Source organism: Uloborus diversus, chromosome 6, assembly GCF_026930045.1.
Source record: "Uloborus diversus isolate 005 chromosome 6, Udiv.v.3.1, whole genome shotgun sequence".
Classification (NCBI taxonomy): Eukaryota; Metazoa; Arthropoda; class Arachnida; order Araneae; family Uloboridae; genus Uloborus; species Uloborus diversus.
Genome location: NC_072736.1, coordinates 108,349,331 through 108,368,585, shown reverse-complemented (window position 1 = coordinate 108,368,585; position 19,255 = coordinate 108,349,331). Strand labels below are relative to the sequence as shown.

Sequence of the window (19,255 nt, the reverse complement as noted above, 5' to 3'; positions counted from 1 at the left end):
CCTCAAGCTACGAAAAGTAACTGAGGCGTCATCTATTCACCAAAATAAATTTCCCACCAGTACTCAAGTTAAAATGCTCTGGATGTCCACCTCAAAATTAATCATATATCGGTTCATTTACGGCCCTTTCCAGAATGACTGAGCACCAATAGAGGGCGAAATAAATTATCTGGATATTCGCGTTGAGCAAGATTGCGGACAAAAAGAATGCCCAATACTTGCTGGCTTTGGCTTCCGCCATATTTGCTTTTACAATTTTGATGATAAATCAGGACCTGCCAAGCTATTAATATAAGTTATAAACATATCTGAGTTTCTTGGGAGGTTCCGGATGTATTCCAGAAATGTAACTGGATTTTATTGGGAATGTTTCTGAATTTGACAGAAAGATTTCAGATTAATTTCAAGAAGGGTAGTGACTTTTTGAAGAAAACTTCCCCGTTTTTTTTGCTAGGTATGCTAAGCTATATTTCCATCAACTCCAGATGATCCTAATTCAAATTGTAAACTATCATCAGATATTGTTTCCTTGATTCGGATTCTACTTTTCCTGGAACATAAGTTGTCTGTGAAGATTAAGCGACAACATGAATAAAAAAATTCTATTAGAGAATTCCATCTGTTTCAAAAAAATAAAGTTAATTTTTCAAACTCAGTCATGAATATACTCCAGATGAATTCTGCCGAAGGTAAATGAAAGGCACTAACTGCAAGTTTTTCATTTTTCTTCTTTACTTTTTCACTTTTGTCATCTTCTGTACGTTAGCTTTATTGTACAAGCTTGCTTATTTGGTATCCGCTGAAAAAAAGGGAGAAAGAACATCTATATTTCCAACATTTCCCTATCGTTAATATTGAATCCAAAACTAGTTTCATAAAATATCTCGAAAACTCATTACTGGAAATACTGTCCATTGCTGAATTGTGAGAGTATTGCTATGTAACAGTCTTTACTGTTTTATCGTAATGGAAAAATTGTGTTTCCCGAAAAACTATCACAACTAGTTGATTAACCATGGATCAATACAAAGGATAAATTGAACAATAATGTAATAACTACAGTTACTGTTATTAATAACTACGCATCTTTTATCAACCTACCTTTAACGTCGACCGTTCCTACTTCCAGATATCTTACAACACATCCTTCTTTGTCATATCCTACAAAACTTAAAGGGAAATATTTTTCCATAACCTAAAAGCAACAGATAGCGGTTAAGACATGTTAAAATATTTCACTACAGAAAAAATTACGAGGCATTTCAAAAAGAAAATAATAATAATAATAATAATAAATAATAATAATAATAATAATTTGAATTTTGAAATTAGGAATTCAAATTATGTTTTTCGAAATCAGGAGCTGCCACAGGAACCTACACATTGGAATTATTGTTCCTAGAAACGGCTTTGTTCCCCCAAGCCTGTTCCTCCTCTTGGGCGGTTACGCGTGAATAGTTGTGTATGGTGTACGCTTGTGTGAATGCACGTTGGCGTGTATGTGTGTAAAGGCATGTGTGTGAGTGTGTATGTGTGTTAGCGTGTATGTGAATGAGCGTGCGTGTGTTAGGACATGGATGCCACCAACCAGGAGAAGCGGATTGCTCAAAACTGCAGGAGCCGCGCCTGTAGAGGACGGTGGTGTTGAAAAACTAACTACAACGCCAAGGACGGTAAAATGAAAACAATTAGCAATCGTGATTGCTCGAAAAAAAAGAGAGTAATCTTTCGATTTGATAAATAAAGTGGAGTACGGCGGAAGAGAGGAACTAAGCAATGTCATGTGATACAGGAAAAAAAATACATATGGCGAAACTTTTCAGAAACTATTTAACATGGTAGCAGAAGCAGAGCGACGATATGACGCCCATGCAGGGGAGTATTTAAGTCAAGTTACTTTGTAAAGTAAAAGTGTATATTATTTAGTTAACTCTCAGTTTTAGCTTGTTGGCATTATCAAATGGAATTTTTATTTATATTTTTTAAAATTGAAGTTAATCAATAAAATTGTTATTTTAACTGAAAGTAAATCTATGCTGCATATTTTTTACATTATTACACGTATTCGTCGGTATTGTATTCGGCTGAATTTCCATATTCATTTCGAACATCCAAAATTGGAAGACAAGGGGTGCAGGATATGTGACGTTTGACAAAATTACTATCTGTTGACACCCTACTGTCTGCAGGCGCGAATTCAGAGGGGGTCATGGATGTCATGACCACCTATAATATTTGCCCCAGCCCCCCTTTATGCCCAAAACGACACCTGCGATCCTCTTTCTGAAAATGACCTCCTCAAAAACGAGAAGCTTGGTCCGCGTCTTTGACTGTCTTCTGGTACTTTATTTGATTTGCCAGTAGTTGTTAGAAACATTAATAGAACAACGAATTGCTCATGTTACTCTTCGTATATGCACCTGTTAGTTGTTGCCTGTATAACAAATTTAAAAAAAAAATGAAATCAAGTTCATCTAAAAAGGAAGTATGTACATGACTGGACACCTGCACAGTGAACAGCTGGTTTACTTTTAAACTTAGATGGCTTTAAAACTAAGAAGTCACCGTCGACTGCCATTAACATAAATTACACACTGATACGAAAAACCATCGGAAAAATCCATGTAGGGGGGACTGGGGACAATTGATCCCTAGGGATACATGATCCCATAGCCAAAAATGTACAAAAATCACCAAAAGTAGAGATTTGAAACCTGACGATTATATTAAAGTTGTACTTGCACATAAATACTGGCAACATTTTTTTTCAGCCATTTTGTTTTAGCTCAAGAAATGATCGTCTGAATGTGTCAAGGGAAACTTTTTTTAGAAAAGCATTCCGAAGTTTACATTATCCGTTAAATACAACTTTTAAAAAATTCCGAAGTATAATGTTAAAATATAAACAGTCTTAAATAATGGAGACATATTTTTAGTAAATTGCCACTGATTGTCAATAATAGAACAAGTATGTTTCTAAAAATCGCATATTAGGGATACTTGATCCTTTCGTTTAGAGGGATACATGATCCCAGGGATCAAGTCTCCATATGACAATATAAACACAATGAAAACAATATAAATGTTGTTTACTTAGTTGACATTAACTTTTTAATATTCAAAACCATGTTAACATAATAAAATGTATCATAGTATGAGTGATGGATTTAATCAATCACTGCAGCAAATATGCTAAATAGTTAAATAATTAGTTCGCACTTTTAACATGCAGAACACCTCAAATATCTAAACATAAATTAACTCTATTGATAAATTATGTTCTGATCAGCAAAATGAGCTTGAACAAACTGAAATAGATGTCAAATCTTTGTTTAAAAAAAAAAAAATTATTTTACTATAGTTAGATTTACAACAAAAAAGTGAGCTGCCCATTATGTAGACCCATTAGCGGATAGAATGCTAAGTTGGATTTCTAGGGTTTGAAATAAGTTTTCTTAAGCGAAAAGATAACATGCTTAATCAATCTATTTTTCCTGAAAAATTGACAAAAGTGTAATAAATGAGAATGAATGTGCTAAGTTGCATGCATCCAGATCGGTTGAGCTGAACTTAAAGAACTACAACAAACGAATTGGTTGCATTTGACTTTTCAGGTTTTGAAAACATATAAGATAGGCTTTTCTTTTATAAGTACACTGATAGTTACATTTTTCTTCCCTCTTTTTTTAAAAATAAATTCAATTGAAAAAACTTTTGATTTTTTATTATTGCAAGACAAGATCTTTGCAAATAAGATGATTTTCGAGCTTGTCATCCTATTTTTTTTATTTGTTGTAATTTTAGCTTTTTTACGCTACTTTAAAAAAATTGTTAATTTTATTTATAAAATATACTATTTTTTGTTCACAGCTGTATTGGATAATAAGTAACTGATCAAAAGCATCATAAGTTCATGAAAGTTGTGTACATTTTTTTTACGAATGTATAGTGAAATTTGAAACTATGTTATTTTGTGTTCACATTATCATAATTTAATAAAGGAAAATAGAATTGGTGTTATTTTTTTGAGAAACATTATGTAGAAAACCAAAATCCATAGATAAATAGCCGATCTAATGAAAAGTCTATCTATTTTCTAAGCTTGATCAAGTTTCCCACATGAAGGGAACATGTGTCCCTTGATTTGGGGATACATGATCCCTTTATGAAATTTTTGAAAAAAATTATTTTACCAAAACTATCTGTTTAGTTTCAACTAAAAAAAATATTGTCAGATAGAGGAAAAAATTTCCTTTGTTCACGAATTTTTTTTTAAACTCATAATTTTCAGCAGAGAAAAAAAATCGAAAACTTAAGTGGGGATCAAGAGTCCTCAGTCTCCCGTATATTTTTGTACGTGTATCCGTTTACATTTACGTATTATGAAATAACAAACCAACCACGTTCCAAAGCTTTTACCAAATTATTTACTGATCTAATTATGTTGTTATTTTCACTCATTGTATCTCTTGCTAGCTCATGTATTACTTTTCTTACAGGGGCATCCCGAACTCAAATTTTTTAGGAGAGCGGAAATATTTAATTTCATAATGAAACTCAAAATTTTGTCCAATGATGAAATACCTTATACACAGATGAAATACAATATGAACACGCAAGTGCATCCAATGAAAAGGGATACCGGGAAGCTAAAAATTGCAATTTTGCAATTAACTAAAAACTTACCTAATCGGCAGATAAAATATCCGAGTTAGGAAAATTTTGGTGGGTCACAGGGACTTCCGGTGACCTCCCATCGGGGTGCCCCTGTTTACTTATACTTTTTTTAAATATTTACAGTAGCAAAATGTACAAACGTAGCTTCAGTGCATTAACTACAATTTCTATTTATAGCACAGGAAAAGTAAATTAAAAAAAAAAAAAAAAAAAGAATAAATGCGAACACCTACTTCATTTGCTTTGTAATCCTTGAGAAATGTGTCCATCTGATTTTCTTTTCGCCATTTTAAATTCTGAAAAATTATTTGAAAGCTTACAAATCTAGCTTAGAAATTTAAAACATTGAAAATTGTATAAAATCTGTGTTTATAGTAAATTGTACATCTGACATTTACCTTTCTAAGCATGGCCTCTGCATGATTAATGTTGAAATTCCGGGCTAAAGTAGAAAAAATCTATAATTAAATACTGGATGGAAAAGTACGAATACATTTGGGATGCTGTCAGAGTTTATAACATAGGGTTTTCTTTGTCTTTAATCGATTTGTTCGTAAGAAATAAGCACTTTTGTTAATGAGTCTAAAAATCAGACTATTAAACATACTTTTTGATGCACATCAAATAAATTACTAGTGTTCGCCCAGTGGTCAAAATTCGACCATATTCATAAATGAATATTTGAGAAAACTTGTATGAATTTAACTATTTCCAACATTTGTATTTCTACTCTTACTCATCATTACTGCATAACTGGAAACATACAATTTTTATACGTACATACAATACCAAACAGTAATAATTTATTCCAATTTTGCTTTTTATCTGTTGATCTCAAAATAAATGGATGAAAGAGGATATTTCGGTAATGGTGTCGTTTCCGAAATTTTAAAAGCATTTTTTTTTTGAAAAAGCATGCTTAAAAACAAAAGTTTTAATCATTTTTTAAATAATTTGAAAAAAATTTAATATTTTTTAACAACTACTTTAATTAGTGCGCAGATTGAAATTCATTTTTTACGCTTCTGTACATAGCATAAAAAGCAATGAATTGACACTCACTGATGCCATTAGTGCACAGTGCAAATTATCATAACTCGAAAATGCGGTTGACAGCAAAGCGTTAGTATTTAGCGCGGCAATGGAGTCGCACGCCAAAGTAAAGCACTTGTAACATCATAAAGTCCACGCATTATTTCCAAAAACGGACATTCAAAAAGGTTTTAAAAAAATAACAGTTGAGAAAATAAATTTTTTTCTGTCTCAACATTATTATTATTATTTTGTTTATTCTATCTATTTCAGTGACTAAAAGTAGTACTTTTGACTGAAGGAAACAACTTCATTGAGAAATTGGTGTGGTCGTCAAATTGTAGGAGTTGAATAATTTTATTTTGGACAAACATTTTATTTTATTATATGTAAAATACCATGGTGCTTTGTACTAACCCTATCCAAATTAATATTTCCCTACTCTTTGTTTACGTATGCAAAGGAAAATCATTTTTCGCTTTGGCATTGGAAACAAAAAAATTGACGATAATAGATAAAAATCGGCAATTGTCTAATTTTCGAAATCTTCCTGTATGAAATGAAGCATCAAAACTCAGTTTATAAGTAAAACTTAAAACTTCTGTGCGAACAATATTACTTATAAAACCTCTACTATTATTGAGTAAGTTGCTTCTTCGTCATTAGAAATCTAAATTTCCAAGTATCAAGTGAACGAACTCTACTTGTGGCAACATATAACTGTCCATTCAAAAGCACTGAGCGTCGTAATAATAGTAATTTTTTTTAAAAAGGTCGACTTTGTGATTTGTTTATGGTTAAGGGCAGTGCATAACTGATGTAACACTTTTCAACATTTTCGACACACTCCCCCCTTTGTCACAAAGAGTCGCACTTCACCATAACTCCTCTTCCCTTTGTCACATGTCACGCTGTTTTTCATAAACGTTCCTATAGGAAAAGGCTTGTTATGCCCTATTCTCCCCATTGTATGCTCCTCTTGTCATGTATTTCCTCTCCCTTGTAACAAACCCCTGCTATTTTGTGAACCCCATCTTCATTCGTGGACTGCCCCTGTTTTGTGGTAATCGAATACATATTTCCCTACTCTTTGTTTATGTATGCAAATAAAAAACATTTCTCGCGCTGCAATTGGTGCCAAAAATTTTATGCCAGTAGATAAAGAGCGCCAACTATCGAAATCATCCCTAATGAAATGATCCTGAAAAACTCCGATTTTATGTGAAATTCTGCATGAATACTACTTCTTTTAATAAGTTTAATATTATTGAGTAAGTTGCCTTGACCTCTGACTTAAGAATTATAACATTTTAAACAGTCAAATGAACGAATCCTACTTGCTACATTAAAAATTGTCCATTCAAAAACACTAAACGTCGCAATAACAGTGCAATTTTATAATAAAAAATCGTCTTAGTGATTTGTTTACGGTTCGGTTACGGTTTACGAAAACTGACAAATGCACTTTTCAAAATTTTTCATCCCTCACCCCTTTGTCGCAGAGTTTCACACTTCACCATACCCCTTCTTCCCTCTGTCACATGTCACACTTTTTTTTCATAAACGTTCTTATCAAAACAAATCTTGATGTCCCATCCTCCCCATTGTATATATGTCCCTCTTGTCATTCATTTCCTCCCCCCTTGTCACGAACGGTTACAATTTAATGAAACCTACCTTTAAGAGGGACTTCATTCGTAGTCAGTTCCTTGCAAATAGACATTCTCTACTCATTTTTTACGAATGCAAAAGAAAAATATTTCTCGCCCCGGCATTGGTAGCAAAATGACATAAAGTTCGCATGGGCACCTATATGCAAAATTTTAAGGGGGTGCTCAAATATTTTCCCGATGGTTTAGCAGGATATTCTTCCCATAGAAACCAACTTCAGTACATATTAGAGTTATTAAAATTTGACATATGTAATAACTTATTCATTAATGGCTGGAGAAGAAATGGTTTTACATTTTTGCAAAGAAAAAAGTCCTAAAAGCAAGGAAATTCTAATCTCTAAGGGATGGGGGCTTGAGCCTCCGCCTTGCCCCCTATATGGGCGCCGTTGAAAGTTCACCAATTTCACAATAATGGAAGTCTTTTTGAATGAAATGATGCAGTAAAAATCCCATAATATATAAAATTTCTGTACAAACAATATTCTTTGTAAAAGTAGGCACGATCTTTGCCGTTAAATATAAAATTTTCAACAGAGTCAAATGAACGAACTCTACTCACGGCAACATATAATTGTCCATGCGAAAGAGCTGGACGTCGTAATAATGCGCCAATTTTATCCAAAGTTTCACCTTGAGATGTGTTTGTGGTGATAGCAAATGTAGGTATTATTGACAGCTGGAACTGAAAGTCGTCCCTCACTCCGGAAAACAATTTATTTAAATATTAAAATCGCGAAAACATAATCAAAATGAAAATATTTTAAATGCCCGTAGTTACCCAAAAAGCCTCAATAATAAAAAGAAATGCAAGAGTTTTATTTCTTTATGCTCAAGCGAGGAATGGCAACACCACAATATTATCCAGCAATTTCTTCACGCTGACAATGTCGCGTGAAGAAATTGCTGGACATTTTCGCGTGAAAAAGAAAATAAAAATGGGTTTTCAATAATTTTTAATTGCTTCTAGCTCATTTTCTAGTCATCGTAGCAGGTTTCTGTTTTTAGCCGTAAAACGGAGGGTAAACGTGTTTTGAAGTATTTTTCACGAGCTTTCCAACCATACCAAGCTCGAAGCATTAAAATGCATTTTTCGTGTAGAAAAAGCGGTTTAAAAAAATGAATTAAAACTTAATGTTTCGCGTGTCCAACAATGAATTTCAACAATGGAAGAGAGATAAAATTAAAATTTTTGAGTTTCGCTTACTAAAAAACGCTTATAACTTTTTTCTAGAGGATTTAGGTTATTGGACCTTGGGCGCCCTGACAATTTTTTCGTTAGGAGTGTTTTTTATAGACTTTTCCAACCATATCAAATTCGAAAAAATTGGACCATCCGTTCGCGTAGAAAGAGCAATTTAGTAAGAAAATGCGTTTTTTATTAATATCTTCGTTAATTAGCATTCGATTTCAAAAAAATTTATTGATGACACTAAACTCGGCAATAGCTACCGAACAAAAAAAGAATAAAGGAAATTGGTTCACAAACAGAGGAGAAATTGGTACCGAAAGAAAACGGCTTGCCTATTAATACTCGTATATAAAGGTAACTTGTGAGGTGTTTTATCTCAGGAACAAACTTAAAATCGTTTTCTTACAGCAATATAATATCAATTAACTAATACTTTCAATCCTAAACCTTTGATCTTCTTGAAACCTTTTGAAAGTGCTCTTAACATTTACTTGTTAATAAAATCCCAAAGGACTGAAAAAAATATTAAATACGTTACTGTCTAATACCCCAAAACAGGGCTTCGTCGAACTCCTTGGGGGTTCTGGCGAAATTTAGTGGGTAGGGGGGGGGGGCGGGTTCGCGTTAAACTTCTTTAAAAAAATAAAACTGCAGTGTTGTTTCTCACATCGGGTGCTCAAAACAACTGAGCCGGACACAATGAGGTCATTTCCAAAATTTTAAAAGTATTTTTTTCTGAAAGAACATGTTTAAAAACATAGAATCTGAGCATTTTTTAAATAATTTGTTTAAGTTTAATATTTTGAAAAAATTACTTAAATAGGTGCGCTTTCATTGTTTACATTTCTTGCCGATAACATCACAAATGATGAAATGCCATTCTGTGTTGCCATTCACGGAGCAAAATATTTAATCCGCATCTTTACTCACGTGTATTGGCAACGATATGGTTGATAGCAAGCGTAGAGCGCAATTTTAATTCGCTTCTTGATTATAATAACGTGGAAACGCGGTACAAAATGCGCCAAAGAGCATCATTTGTGACGTCATAAAGGCCAAGCCTTGTTTGCAAAATCGGACATTTTTAAAAATCAATTAAAAAATAACTGTTGGGAAAATGAAAGAATTTTCTATGTCCATGTTTTTTTTTTTTTTGCTTATTCTAATCAATTTCAGTGACTAAAAGTACTACTTTTGACTGAAGGGAACAACCCCATTCTCAGTAATATTACAAATACTACTTAAACTATCTTTAACATGAGAGCGTGGGTATTGCAGCAGAAAGAAGAAGAAAATTATGTTTCTGACAGATTAAAGTTTTCTCAAGCTGATTTTGTAGACAGGTTTTTAATAAGCGTTTTTTCTTCATTGATACTTTCCTTTTTTAGTTTCGATTTTTATGCTAAATAAAAATAATCAATCCGTGGTTCTTAAAGCGATAATTTTGCATAAAGTTTCAGATAATTCTTTTAAAATATTTATTCATATTAAAAATTAACACAAATATAATGCGGATAAATCGTTACATTTATAAAAAATTTTGAAAAAAAAAAAAAAAAAAAAAAAAACGTAGAACCGACTTCAAAATTGCTCTAAAAAGTGAAAAATAATTTTATTCTTTAAACACCATCGATAATGCTCTTAAACATAATTTTTGAAGTTGGGCGCAAAAACAAAACGTAAAATCCAGTGTAACCATGCTTCGTTCATAATTTTTTTTCAGAAAAGCATCCAAAGCTACGAACGAAACATTTATATCGCTATTCAAATATGCTGTCATCAATGCATAATGTATGTGATAGTGAAGAAACTGGTCCTGGTTAAATTTATAGATGTATTTCAGTTATGGCTGTGAATGATTTTATCTATCGTTTTTGCGCCAACTTCAAAAATTATGTTTAAAAGCATTATCGATGGTGTTTAAAGAATAAAATTATTTTTCACTTTTTAGAGCAATTTTGAAGTCGGTTCTATTTTTTTTTTTTCAAAATTTTTTATTTCATTCTTTTTAGTGTAAATGTAGGTATTTCAGAAATAATAAGAAGTTACCATCACGAAACTTCACATTTTTTTCTTAAAAATGCTCCATACTAAGAAAAACGATTGACGCGCGTTAAACTTTAAGCGATTGGCACTAAAAACTTATCTTTGTTCCTCTCTGGAAATCATGCGTAGTTAGTTTAATTATAACCATTTAAGTATTACGTTTTTCCTAACTAATTTACATTCCACAGCATCTAAGTTGCTCATGATGCAATCCTGTATTTTCTTACTTAGCCCCGATCATCTGTTATCGGCATAGATGATAACGATAAAAATACTACAGAGTAGTTGAGTCAAACCTAATGGTAGCATTGTGAAGGCTAAGCAGATCCTAATCACTGCATCACCTCGCTTCCAGGTTAGGTTTACCCCTACTATGGAGCAATAGCACTGAAGAAAGGAAGATTTTGATAATTCACATAGGGTTACTATAAATCAGCAGGGTTACTAAAATAAAATTATTTACGCCAAAAATGAGACGACAGCGCCAGATTCCCCATTATCGAAATATCCCTTGAAGAAATTTGATGCTTGCTTCAGAGAAGCCTTCATTCAAAATTATCATTACAATTACTATTAATGTTACTGTTATAGGGCACCAAAGTTTTATAACAATAAGTTTCCTATTGTCGCGTTGATGAAGATAGCGAAGACAATGTGAATGCCAAATGAAGCGAATACTCGTTAGTCTCAAGTCGAGATCTTTATTCAGAACCACGAATGAACGTTACATCTCCTTATATACAACTTGAGAAAGTGCTGGAACTTTCCAGACTTGGAAAGATACAGAAATTAATAGAAGATTCGAGAAAATACGGGAAACACTAGAAACGAAATTTTAGTAAAATTCACTTTGTCCTAATCGGGATTTGAACCCGGGTCGCTCGTGTGGGAGGCGAGAATTCTACCACTGAGCCACCGTTATCCACGGATGAAAAGTGCGAACTTCGCTACAAAATCATTTAATAGGGAAATTGCATAAAATTTACTGTTTTTTGCCCATAACATTTTTTCTAAAGAACAAATATGGTCAAACAAAGTAATGGGACCTAAGTTGAGCCATCCCGTATCCATTAAAAAAAGAATCATCAAAATCGGTTCACTAGGTAAGACGCTATGAGTGGACAAACAAACAAAAAAAAACATACAAACGGTATGAATTGATAACCGCCTCCTTTTTGAAGTCGGTTAAAAAGGATATACCTACCATAGTTCATGATGCATTTATACAAGAAAGAAATCACTTATTCAGTAAGAAATACGCAAATGTAATATTCTATAAAAGATTATGTTAATAATGATCATTAAAAGAGAATGTTTGAAACAGACGTGAGTAGAAAGAGAAAATTATCATAAATGAATTCATCTGCATGTCGTGGGTATAAAAAATTCTTACTTAAGATATTGTTTTAAAAATAATCATTCATAATAACCGAATATCAGTGTTTAAAGTAAAAAAACATACTGAAACCTACCTGGCTGCATAAATACAAATAAACATAATGAAGTTATAAACAAAAGCAATAAATAAATAAATATATCCAAAAGAAATTACCAGAAAAGAAAGAAAACAATAGAAAAACAATTTGCCGGATAATTCTTCGAGCAAGTCCATGGATCACGTGAATCGCTATCTATCAATTAAGATAAATGAAAGGAGCAAAAAAGCCGGCTTTAGTGTAATGAAACAATGATTCAGTAAGATTTCTCAAACTAATGTTTTGGTATTAATGGGGGAAAAAAAATAATAAACGTTAATCATATTTACGGTAAATCGAGTTTTTCTAAAGCTTGACCGCGGAGAGAAGGCGGATGAGCTTGTAGTGAAACCTCATTTTGTATCATTTGTAATACGTAGAATCAACCAGAAAGCACTTAAAAGTTTGAGTCGTTCTCAGTGATCCTATCTATTACAAAATAATAACAATCAACCGATTACAAACGATACAAATGATGATTTTGCTTGAAGGTCATCCGCCTTCTCTTCGTAGTCAAGCTTTAACAGTTTTCTACAGTCGTAGAGATTTTGACTTGAATAAATTTAGAGCTTTATTTATTGTTTTCATAAAAGTATATTAGTTAAAATGCTAATTGAGGGAAGAGCATATTACCTTTCAAGAACCTATGGAACATCGTTTTGTCTTCATAGATTTCGCTGCTAACTTCATTTTTAAGTCGTCTTCTAAGCTGTATCAACAACGATAAATTTTTATTATCATGCAAATAAGAATAATTTTCGTCTACACATACAAAATGGCAGTATTTTATGTTGAACAATGAAAGGTCGGGGTGGCTTGATCGATAAGGAAGTCAGAGTGGTAACTGGAGGGTCCTAGGCGTGATGACAGCCGATCTAAAATCCTATGTTTCTCTATTGGTGACTGGGGCACGTTAAATGTGTCGTGATCACAAAGTCCTCCAAATTCACCATTCTATATCAAAACCTTCAGGAGTGCTGGACCGGGGGTTACTCGGTTTCTGGGTTCGATCAAAAAACAGAGCTAACTCAGAGCTCCATCCAACCAGTAAAACCAAATATAGTGTGTTAAATAAATACCTTTGTATATAAAAAGTAAATTACCAAATGATAATGCCAAAAGCAACAAATTGCGGATCCCTGCAGATGCGTGTTTCGGCGTGACAAGCAACGGCCTTTTAAAAGCAAAAGAAATGAGCTTATGGATGAAAAGACATTCGACAAAAGATTTGTCGGAGAAAATATTCAAAAAGAAAAATTGAAATATTCAAAACTAAAATTAATTGCATAGAAGTAGAGATCATGTTCTTCCAAAAATTCATGCAATAAAACATGAATCTAGCATAAGCAGTACATTGCTGTCCTGAATTTGGGACTAAAGAGGGACTACATGCAATACATCGACAGCCCGGTTATGTCATCAAGAGATTGAAGTTTTGTCCTTGTTATGGCATCAGTCTGCAGTAGACCATAATAAAGCCCCTATAGTGGAGGAACCTACGCATCCGCCATTTTGGAGCAAACTTGATCCAGTGCTTCGCAGTGATAGCATTGCTGATGATGTTTACATTTCTTTAGCATGTGTTAAAGTGAGTCAAATGGGTGGTTGTTCGGCTGTTGATTGTGCAAACAGCTTCAAAAAAGGATTTCAGCTCTTCAGATTTCCAGCAGATGCAGAAAGAAAAAAGAAATGGATAATTAATAGCCGACGAAGTGACTGGCGGCCTGGAGACGGAGCTCGCTTGTGTGAGGTTCATATCGAGTTATTTCTCATGATTTTACTATCATTACGTTATAAATGCTCTGAAATCTCTGCCAACATGTTGCAGTGTTCTACGGAATGTCTTTTATTCTGTATTTCCCTGTTGTGCGATAAGTACGCTTGCTCCAGCTTGCTCCAACATGGCGGATGCGTCAACCTCTCCAGTTATAGGTGTTCTAGTCCAAAACCGAGGTGGATGTAGATGCTTTCTCATTGAATTAGAGATTAATTGAATTAGAGCTTGACCACGAAGAGATTGCGAGTAAACTAGAAGCGGAATCAGACCACTTCATGTTGTAATAGATAGTATCTTTACAAAATGAAGTGATCCGTTTCTGCTTCCAGTTCACCTGCCATCTCTCCGTAGTTAAGTTATACCAAAAAAAAAAAAGTGAAAACTAATTTAGTGCGCTAGCGTGAATCTGATAGCGATGGTGCATTATACCTCAAAAAGTGAAGATAGGTTTCAATGACAGAGCATCTGCCTCCTACTAGGTTATTGACTCTTCAAAACTGATAAGTCCATAAAAGGGACAAAACCGCCGTCTCTGCAAGCCATAAACGGGCAATTCGGATATTTCTTGAAGAATCTAACATATTTGGAATCTTTGTAATGTGCTGTGTATAACAACTGATGCCTTTTCCCCTTGTATTGCCAAAAAGTGTTCTTAAATTGAAGCCAATTGGCATCTTATTTATTTTCTTAAAGAATAATTGTCGAGTAACCACTAGTGCGTCGCCACCCCCCCCCAGTACAGTACGTAATTTTACTTCGTTTCTGCTGCTACTTAATCTAATAAAACTTATTACATTTCAAATTTTGAGTTATGGAAGCGGCATAACTTAATTTTAAATAATATTAATATCAACTACATGGTAATTATAAAACCATAAATAAATTTTTTAAATGCTTACCTCTTCTATCTTTTTACTTTCTTCATCTGAAAACACAAGTTCGGGATACATACTTGGTACTTTTTAAACTGCAATATAAAAAGTTATTTTTTAAACATTCATCTAACACAATTTTGACAATTATTCTTTTCTTTGTCGTTTTAAACCAACTCTTCGCCTAGAATTGGAAAAGTAACAGTACCTTTTTTGTCAATTATTGACAAAATTCTGTAAAACATACATAAAAATCAGCTCCCAGAAAAAAAATAAAGTTTTATTTTATTTTATTTTATTTATACTTTATTTTGTGTACATTGTTGTACATCCACCACTTTCAACATCTGGTAGTCATAGAAAAAAAAAACCACTCTTAATTATTCAGCTATTATATGTGCTGACGGGGGGGGGGTGTCATCTGACGTGGATTAAAGTCTTCTTTAAAAGTATGTAAATTAAGTTTTGATAAGAGATCATATACAAAGTTAGTGAAACACAAACTCTGAATTTTCAAACAGTAACCTCTCATTTTTTTTATAAATATAAATGAGATTTTGAGACTAAAAGCAGCTAAGGTACAAAATTTCATTGCATTCCGACGAGTAGAACAAAAGATATTAGTGAAAAACCATTCAGGGTCCTCCACCACAATGAAAAACGCTTTTTTAAGGCCAAAACTTACCGATCAATGCAAACGCATGTACTAAATATTAATTTAGTTTTTCAAAAGAAATAACTGAAGCTACTCGCTACAGTACATTAACTTTTGAGAATTCCTTGACAATATTCGGATTTTATTAAAATTACTAGCTGCGTCACCCGGCTTTGCACGGTCCACCTCGAAAATAAAATTTATGTCAAGACGCGAGTTCAACACTCAGGCTTGAACCAAAAAAAAAAAAGTCAGTGAAATTTTGCGGCAGATTGCAGAAAACCCCCCAAAAAGTACACATTTCAAATCCCCTGTGTGTGTGTGTGTGTGTGTGTGTGTGTGATTACAGGAAAAGCCTCAAAACAAAAACAAAAATTTTACCTGTTCATATTCGAGAAAAAAAAAATGGCACCATATCTTTCATCTCAATGATTTTCTTCACCCGCTATACATTTTAATAAACGCATTGCTGCGGAATGTTGAGATGAAGCACTGAATAATAATTTGAATGACGGAAAGCTTTTGGAAAATGGGGATTTTATGTAGAAATCTAAGTGCCATAATTAATAGTTTTTAAACGATATCTTCGCTAATTATTATCTCTGGATTATGTTAAATAGCCAAACATGAAGTCGGGAAAATTACGAATCCATCGATACCTGGTTCGATGGTCAGTTCACTGTTGTTCGGGAAAAGAAGCTTAGACATACATAGATACATAGGTACATACGCTCAGTTTTTAATTATATAAGATTTATTTTAACTCAATTTAGTCGAAAAGAATGTTATGATTACTGATTTAAAGTTTTAAAAAAATCTTGAATGTTCTAACAATTTGCTTAAAACTTTGTTGGTAATATAAGTACCTCTACGCATTAGCGCAGCCTAAATATACCTCCTGGAGGGTGTATAAAAAGTATTTACATGTACATAAACTAATGTACTAGGATCAGCAATAATGTTATAACTTTCAGAGGAGATTTTTACCCTCAAATAAGTGCCACTATTTCTTATTATTCACTTCTAGTGCTTCTTTCATACTTGCCAACACATTTTATCTACCATTTAAGATGGAAGCGTTCCTGGGAAGTAAACGGCAATCATCCCATTTTCTCTGAAATCAGGCAACGCCCCGCCCCCTCCCCCTATCAAGAGTATGGGACATAAAAACAACTCTTGTGCAGTTGTGAAACAAAAAAATAATTACATTCTATTGAACAATCTTCTTCTTTTCTCACATAGAAAGCAAAATCTACTGTTTCAGTTTGATAACATTATACGGACTCCCAAACGGAAGAAAAAGAGATTTTTAGCATATAATTCAAACTATGCAGAATATTTTGGACTCGAATTTTAGATGACTGTATAAAATCATTTCTAAATGTTTTTCCATCAATGTATAACATATTTCCAAATCTTTTTTTTTTTCAAAATTCATAAAAATTCAAAATTTTATTTTTGATGTGGCAAATGTCGCTGCTTTTGTTGTTGGGTTGATTTATACTATTAAAAAAAAATGAAAATAATATATATATATATATATATATATATATATATATATATATATATATATATATATATATATATATATATATATATATATATATATATATATAACTTCCCACTTCCAACTTGGTTTAGATATTATATGCAAAAGTATCGAAAATATATTTACATTACGAGATGTGTTTTTCTCAATCAAATTATGAAGCATTGACTGCAGAAAATTAAACAAAATTTTGTGTACAAAGTTAAATGATGACACTAATCACAAATATGTTATAAAACAGTGAAGTTCTCATAGAAAATTTTAATGTTTATGCTTATTTCAGTATGAAGACGATCCTTTAACAACATCTAAATAACGGAATTATGTAGCGTACATTATTTCAGAAAAAATAACATCTTACACGTGTACCGTGCTAAGCACAAAAGTAGAATCTGCATTTTTTTATCAAAATTGAATTACGGTCACCAAATGATTCGTTGTCTTTTTTACCTTAAATACATGTTTTATGGTCATTTGTGAATGGGAAATATTTTAAAATATATTCTGAAAAAATTGCATATGTATCAAATACATGGAAGCACTCAACTTTAAACGGAAATTTCTCATTTTGAACTCAGATGCAGATTCGACTTTGCGCATTTGAATACGAACGTTTTCTCAGAAAATAAGTACGGTTTGGAGACCTCTACAAGATTTAAATCCAATATACTGTACTTACCTCTAAAGTTCAGCTTTACATACTTCTCAGAGTTTTCTGAAACCAAAGATGTTTCGATCATTCAACTTCAATCTCACTCACACCCGCACTTTATCACGTGTTCTTAATGTAAATAAAATTATCTTTAAAACTTGGAGTAGAATCTCACATCAAGTATTCGCAACTGCAACGGCTCCTAATCTTGTAGTACTCGCGACTCAGTTTTCAATCTTGATTTTCATATCACTCCATCTCCTTCCCCTCCTCATAAAGTAGCAGGTAGAATCCATGTCAATTCAACAAGGGCTGCAACATGATGGTCGCGGATTTTTTTTGAATGTTAAAATTCATAAAAAATTAAGATGTACGTTTTTTGAGCAATCACGACTGCTTATTGTTCTCATTTGACTGTTTTTGGCGTGCTATGATTTTATTTTTCCTTTGGTGGAAAGAACAAATTAGGCAATATATGAAGTTTTAAAAGTTTTCGTTTAAAAGATCGGACCGCTAATCGGTCGGAGTTGACTTCGTTCATTGATCGGCTGGATTACAGTAACGTGGTAGCTTGGCGACTTTGTCTATAAACAATAGAGTTGTGTGATCATTTGTTTGCATTTTAAAGCTGCTGTTAATGTAATTTATTGTATTTTTTGTTTATTTTTGCGAAATATTTCAAATTGCAAAGAATTGTTTTTCGTTTTTAAAGAGTGTTTAGTCATTTTAGTTGAAAAATGTTTATTTTACATCGGGTGGGGGGGGGGGGGGATGAGTGATATTCGCTTATTCAGAGAAATCTTTTTACCTTAATCATTTTTTTTAACGATATCCTTTCGATTGTTTTATTCTTTTTCATATGGGGGATGTTGCAGCGGGATTTCCCGTTTGTTCTTGATGGGTAGTTAGTTTTTTGCACTTAATATTTGAGGACGCTTTTTATCCTTTGAGTATGGCTGAAGGAACAAGCTTTCAAGTACGGGAAAAAAAAGTAGTTAATAAAACAACTGCTCAGTGGGCATTAGATAAATCAAGTTGTAATAAATATACGCATTCTGACACCAAAAGCAGCTTTAAACATTTTCTTTTTACTTATTTTTTTCAACAAAACGGTTCAAACACTTGATAGTTTATTGAATTTTTTTAACTTTCCAATTTACAAAGTTTGAACAGAACAACGTCTGTCGGGTCCTCTAGTCTTAATATATAAAATTCTTTTGTGCGGACGTTTGTCACCATAAGGCTTTTAAACGGCTGGACCGATTTTAATCAAATTTTGTGTGTGTAATTAAGTTGTGGCAAGCATGGTTTTGAAGCGCGATGGATCGAATCCGAAGCGTTTTTGTTAATTAATTAATTAATTAAAACATTGAGTGGTTACATCTCCCAAGTGATTAATATTTATTTTAATCTATTTCTGAGGGAGAACTGAAATAAATATTTAATATGTTGCCAAAGGACAATAAGAAAGCCAGCCCTGCTTTTTGTAATAAAATTTCCTACTGTGATATGTCAATTGAGAATAGATAAAACGTAGAGAGAGAGTAAAGCCTTCATTTCTTGAAAGCAACGATTTTAGGTCCCGAGATATATTTTAAAGTAAAGTACTGAAAGGTTCACACAAAACGTGTGTTCTGTCGTCGTAGTTGAACCATTTG

The 19,255-nt window shown here is 32.9% G+C and overlaps 1 protein-coding gene across 2 annotated transcripts in view; it reads right to left on the bottom strand.

The window, feature by feature from the left end:
• LOC129224698 (SEC14-like protein 3) overlaps positions 1-19,255 on the bottom strand; it is a 46,514-nt gene that overhangs the window by 24,238 nt on the left and 3,021 nt on the right. The window contains exons 1-6 of one of the 2 annotated variants that reach the window (XM_054859245.1): positions 17,625-17,711; positions 14,769-14,836; positions 12,726-12,801; positions 5,076-5,119; positions 4,911-4,973; positions 1,102-1,195 (exon numbers count right to left, since the gene is read on the bottom strand). In XM_054859245.1, the coding sequence (XP_054715220.1) occupies positions 1,102-1,195; positions 4,911-4,973; positions 5,076-5,119; positions 12,726-12,801; positions 14,769-14,819 (328 nt within the window). In that variant the 5' untranslated portion in view covers positions 14,820-14,836; positions 17,625-17,711. Of the gene's footprint in view, positions 1-1,101; positions 1,196-4,910; positions 4,974-5,075; positions 5,120-12,725; positions 12,802-14,768; positions 14,837-17,624; positions 17,712-19,255 lie in introns of those variants that run through there. The other variant, XM_054859244.1, reaches the window with a different exon arrangement.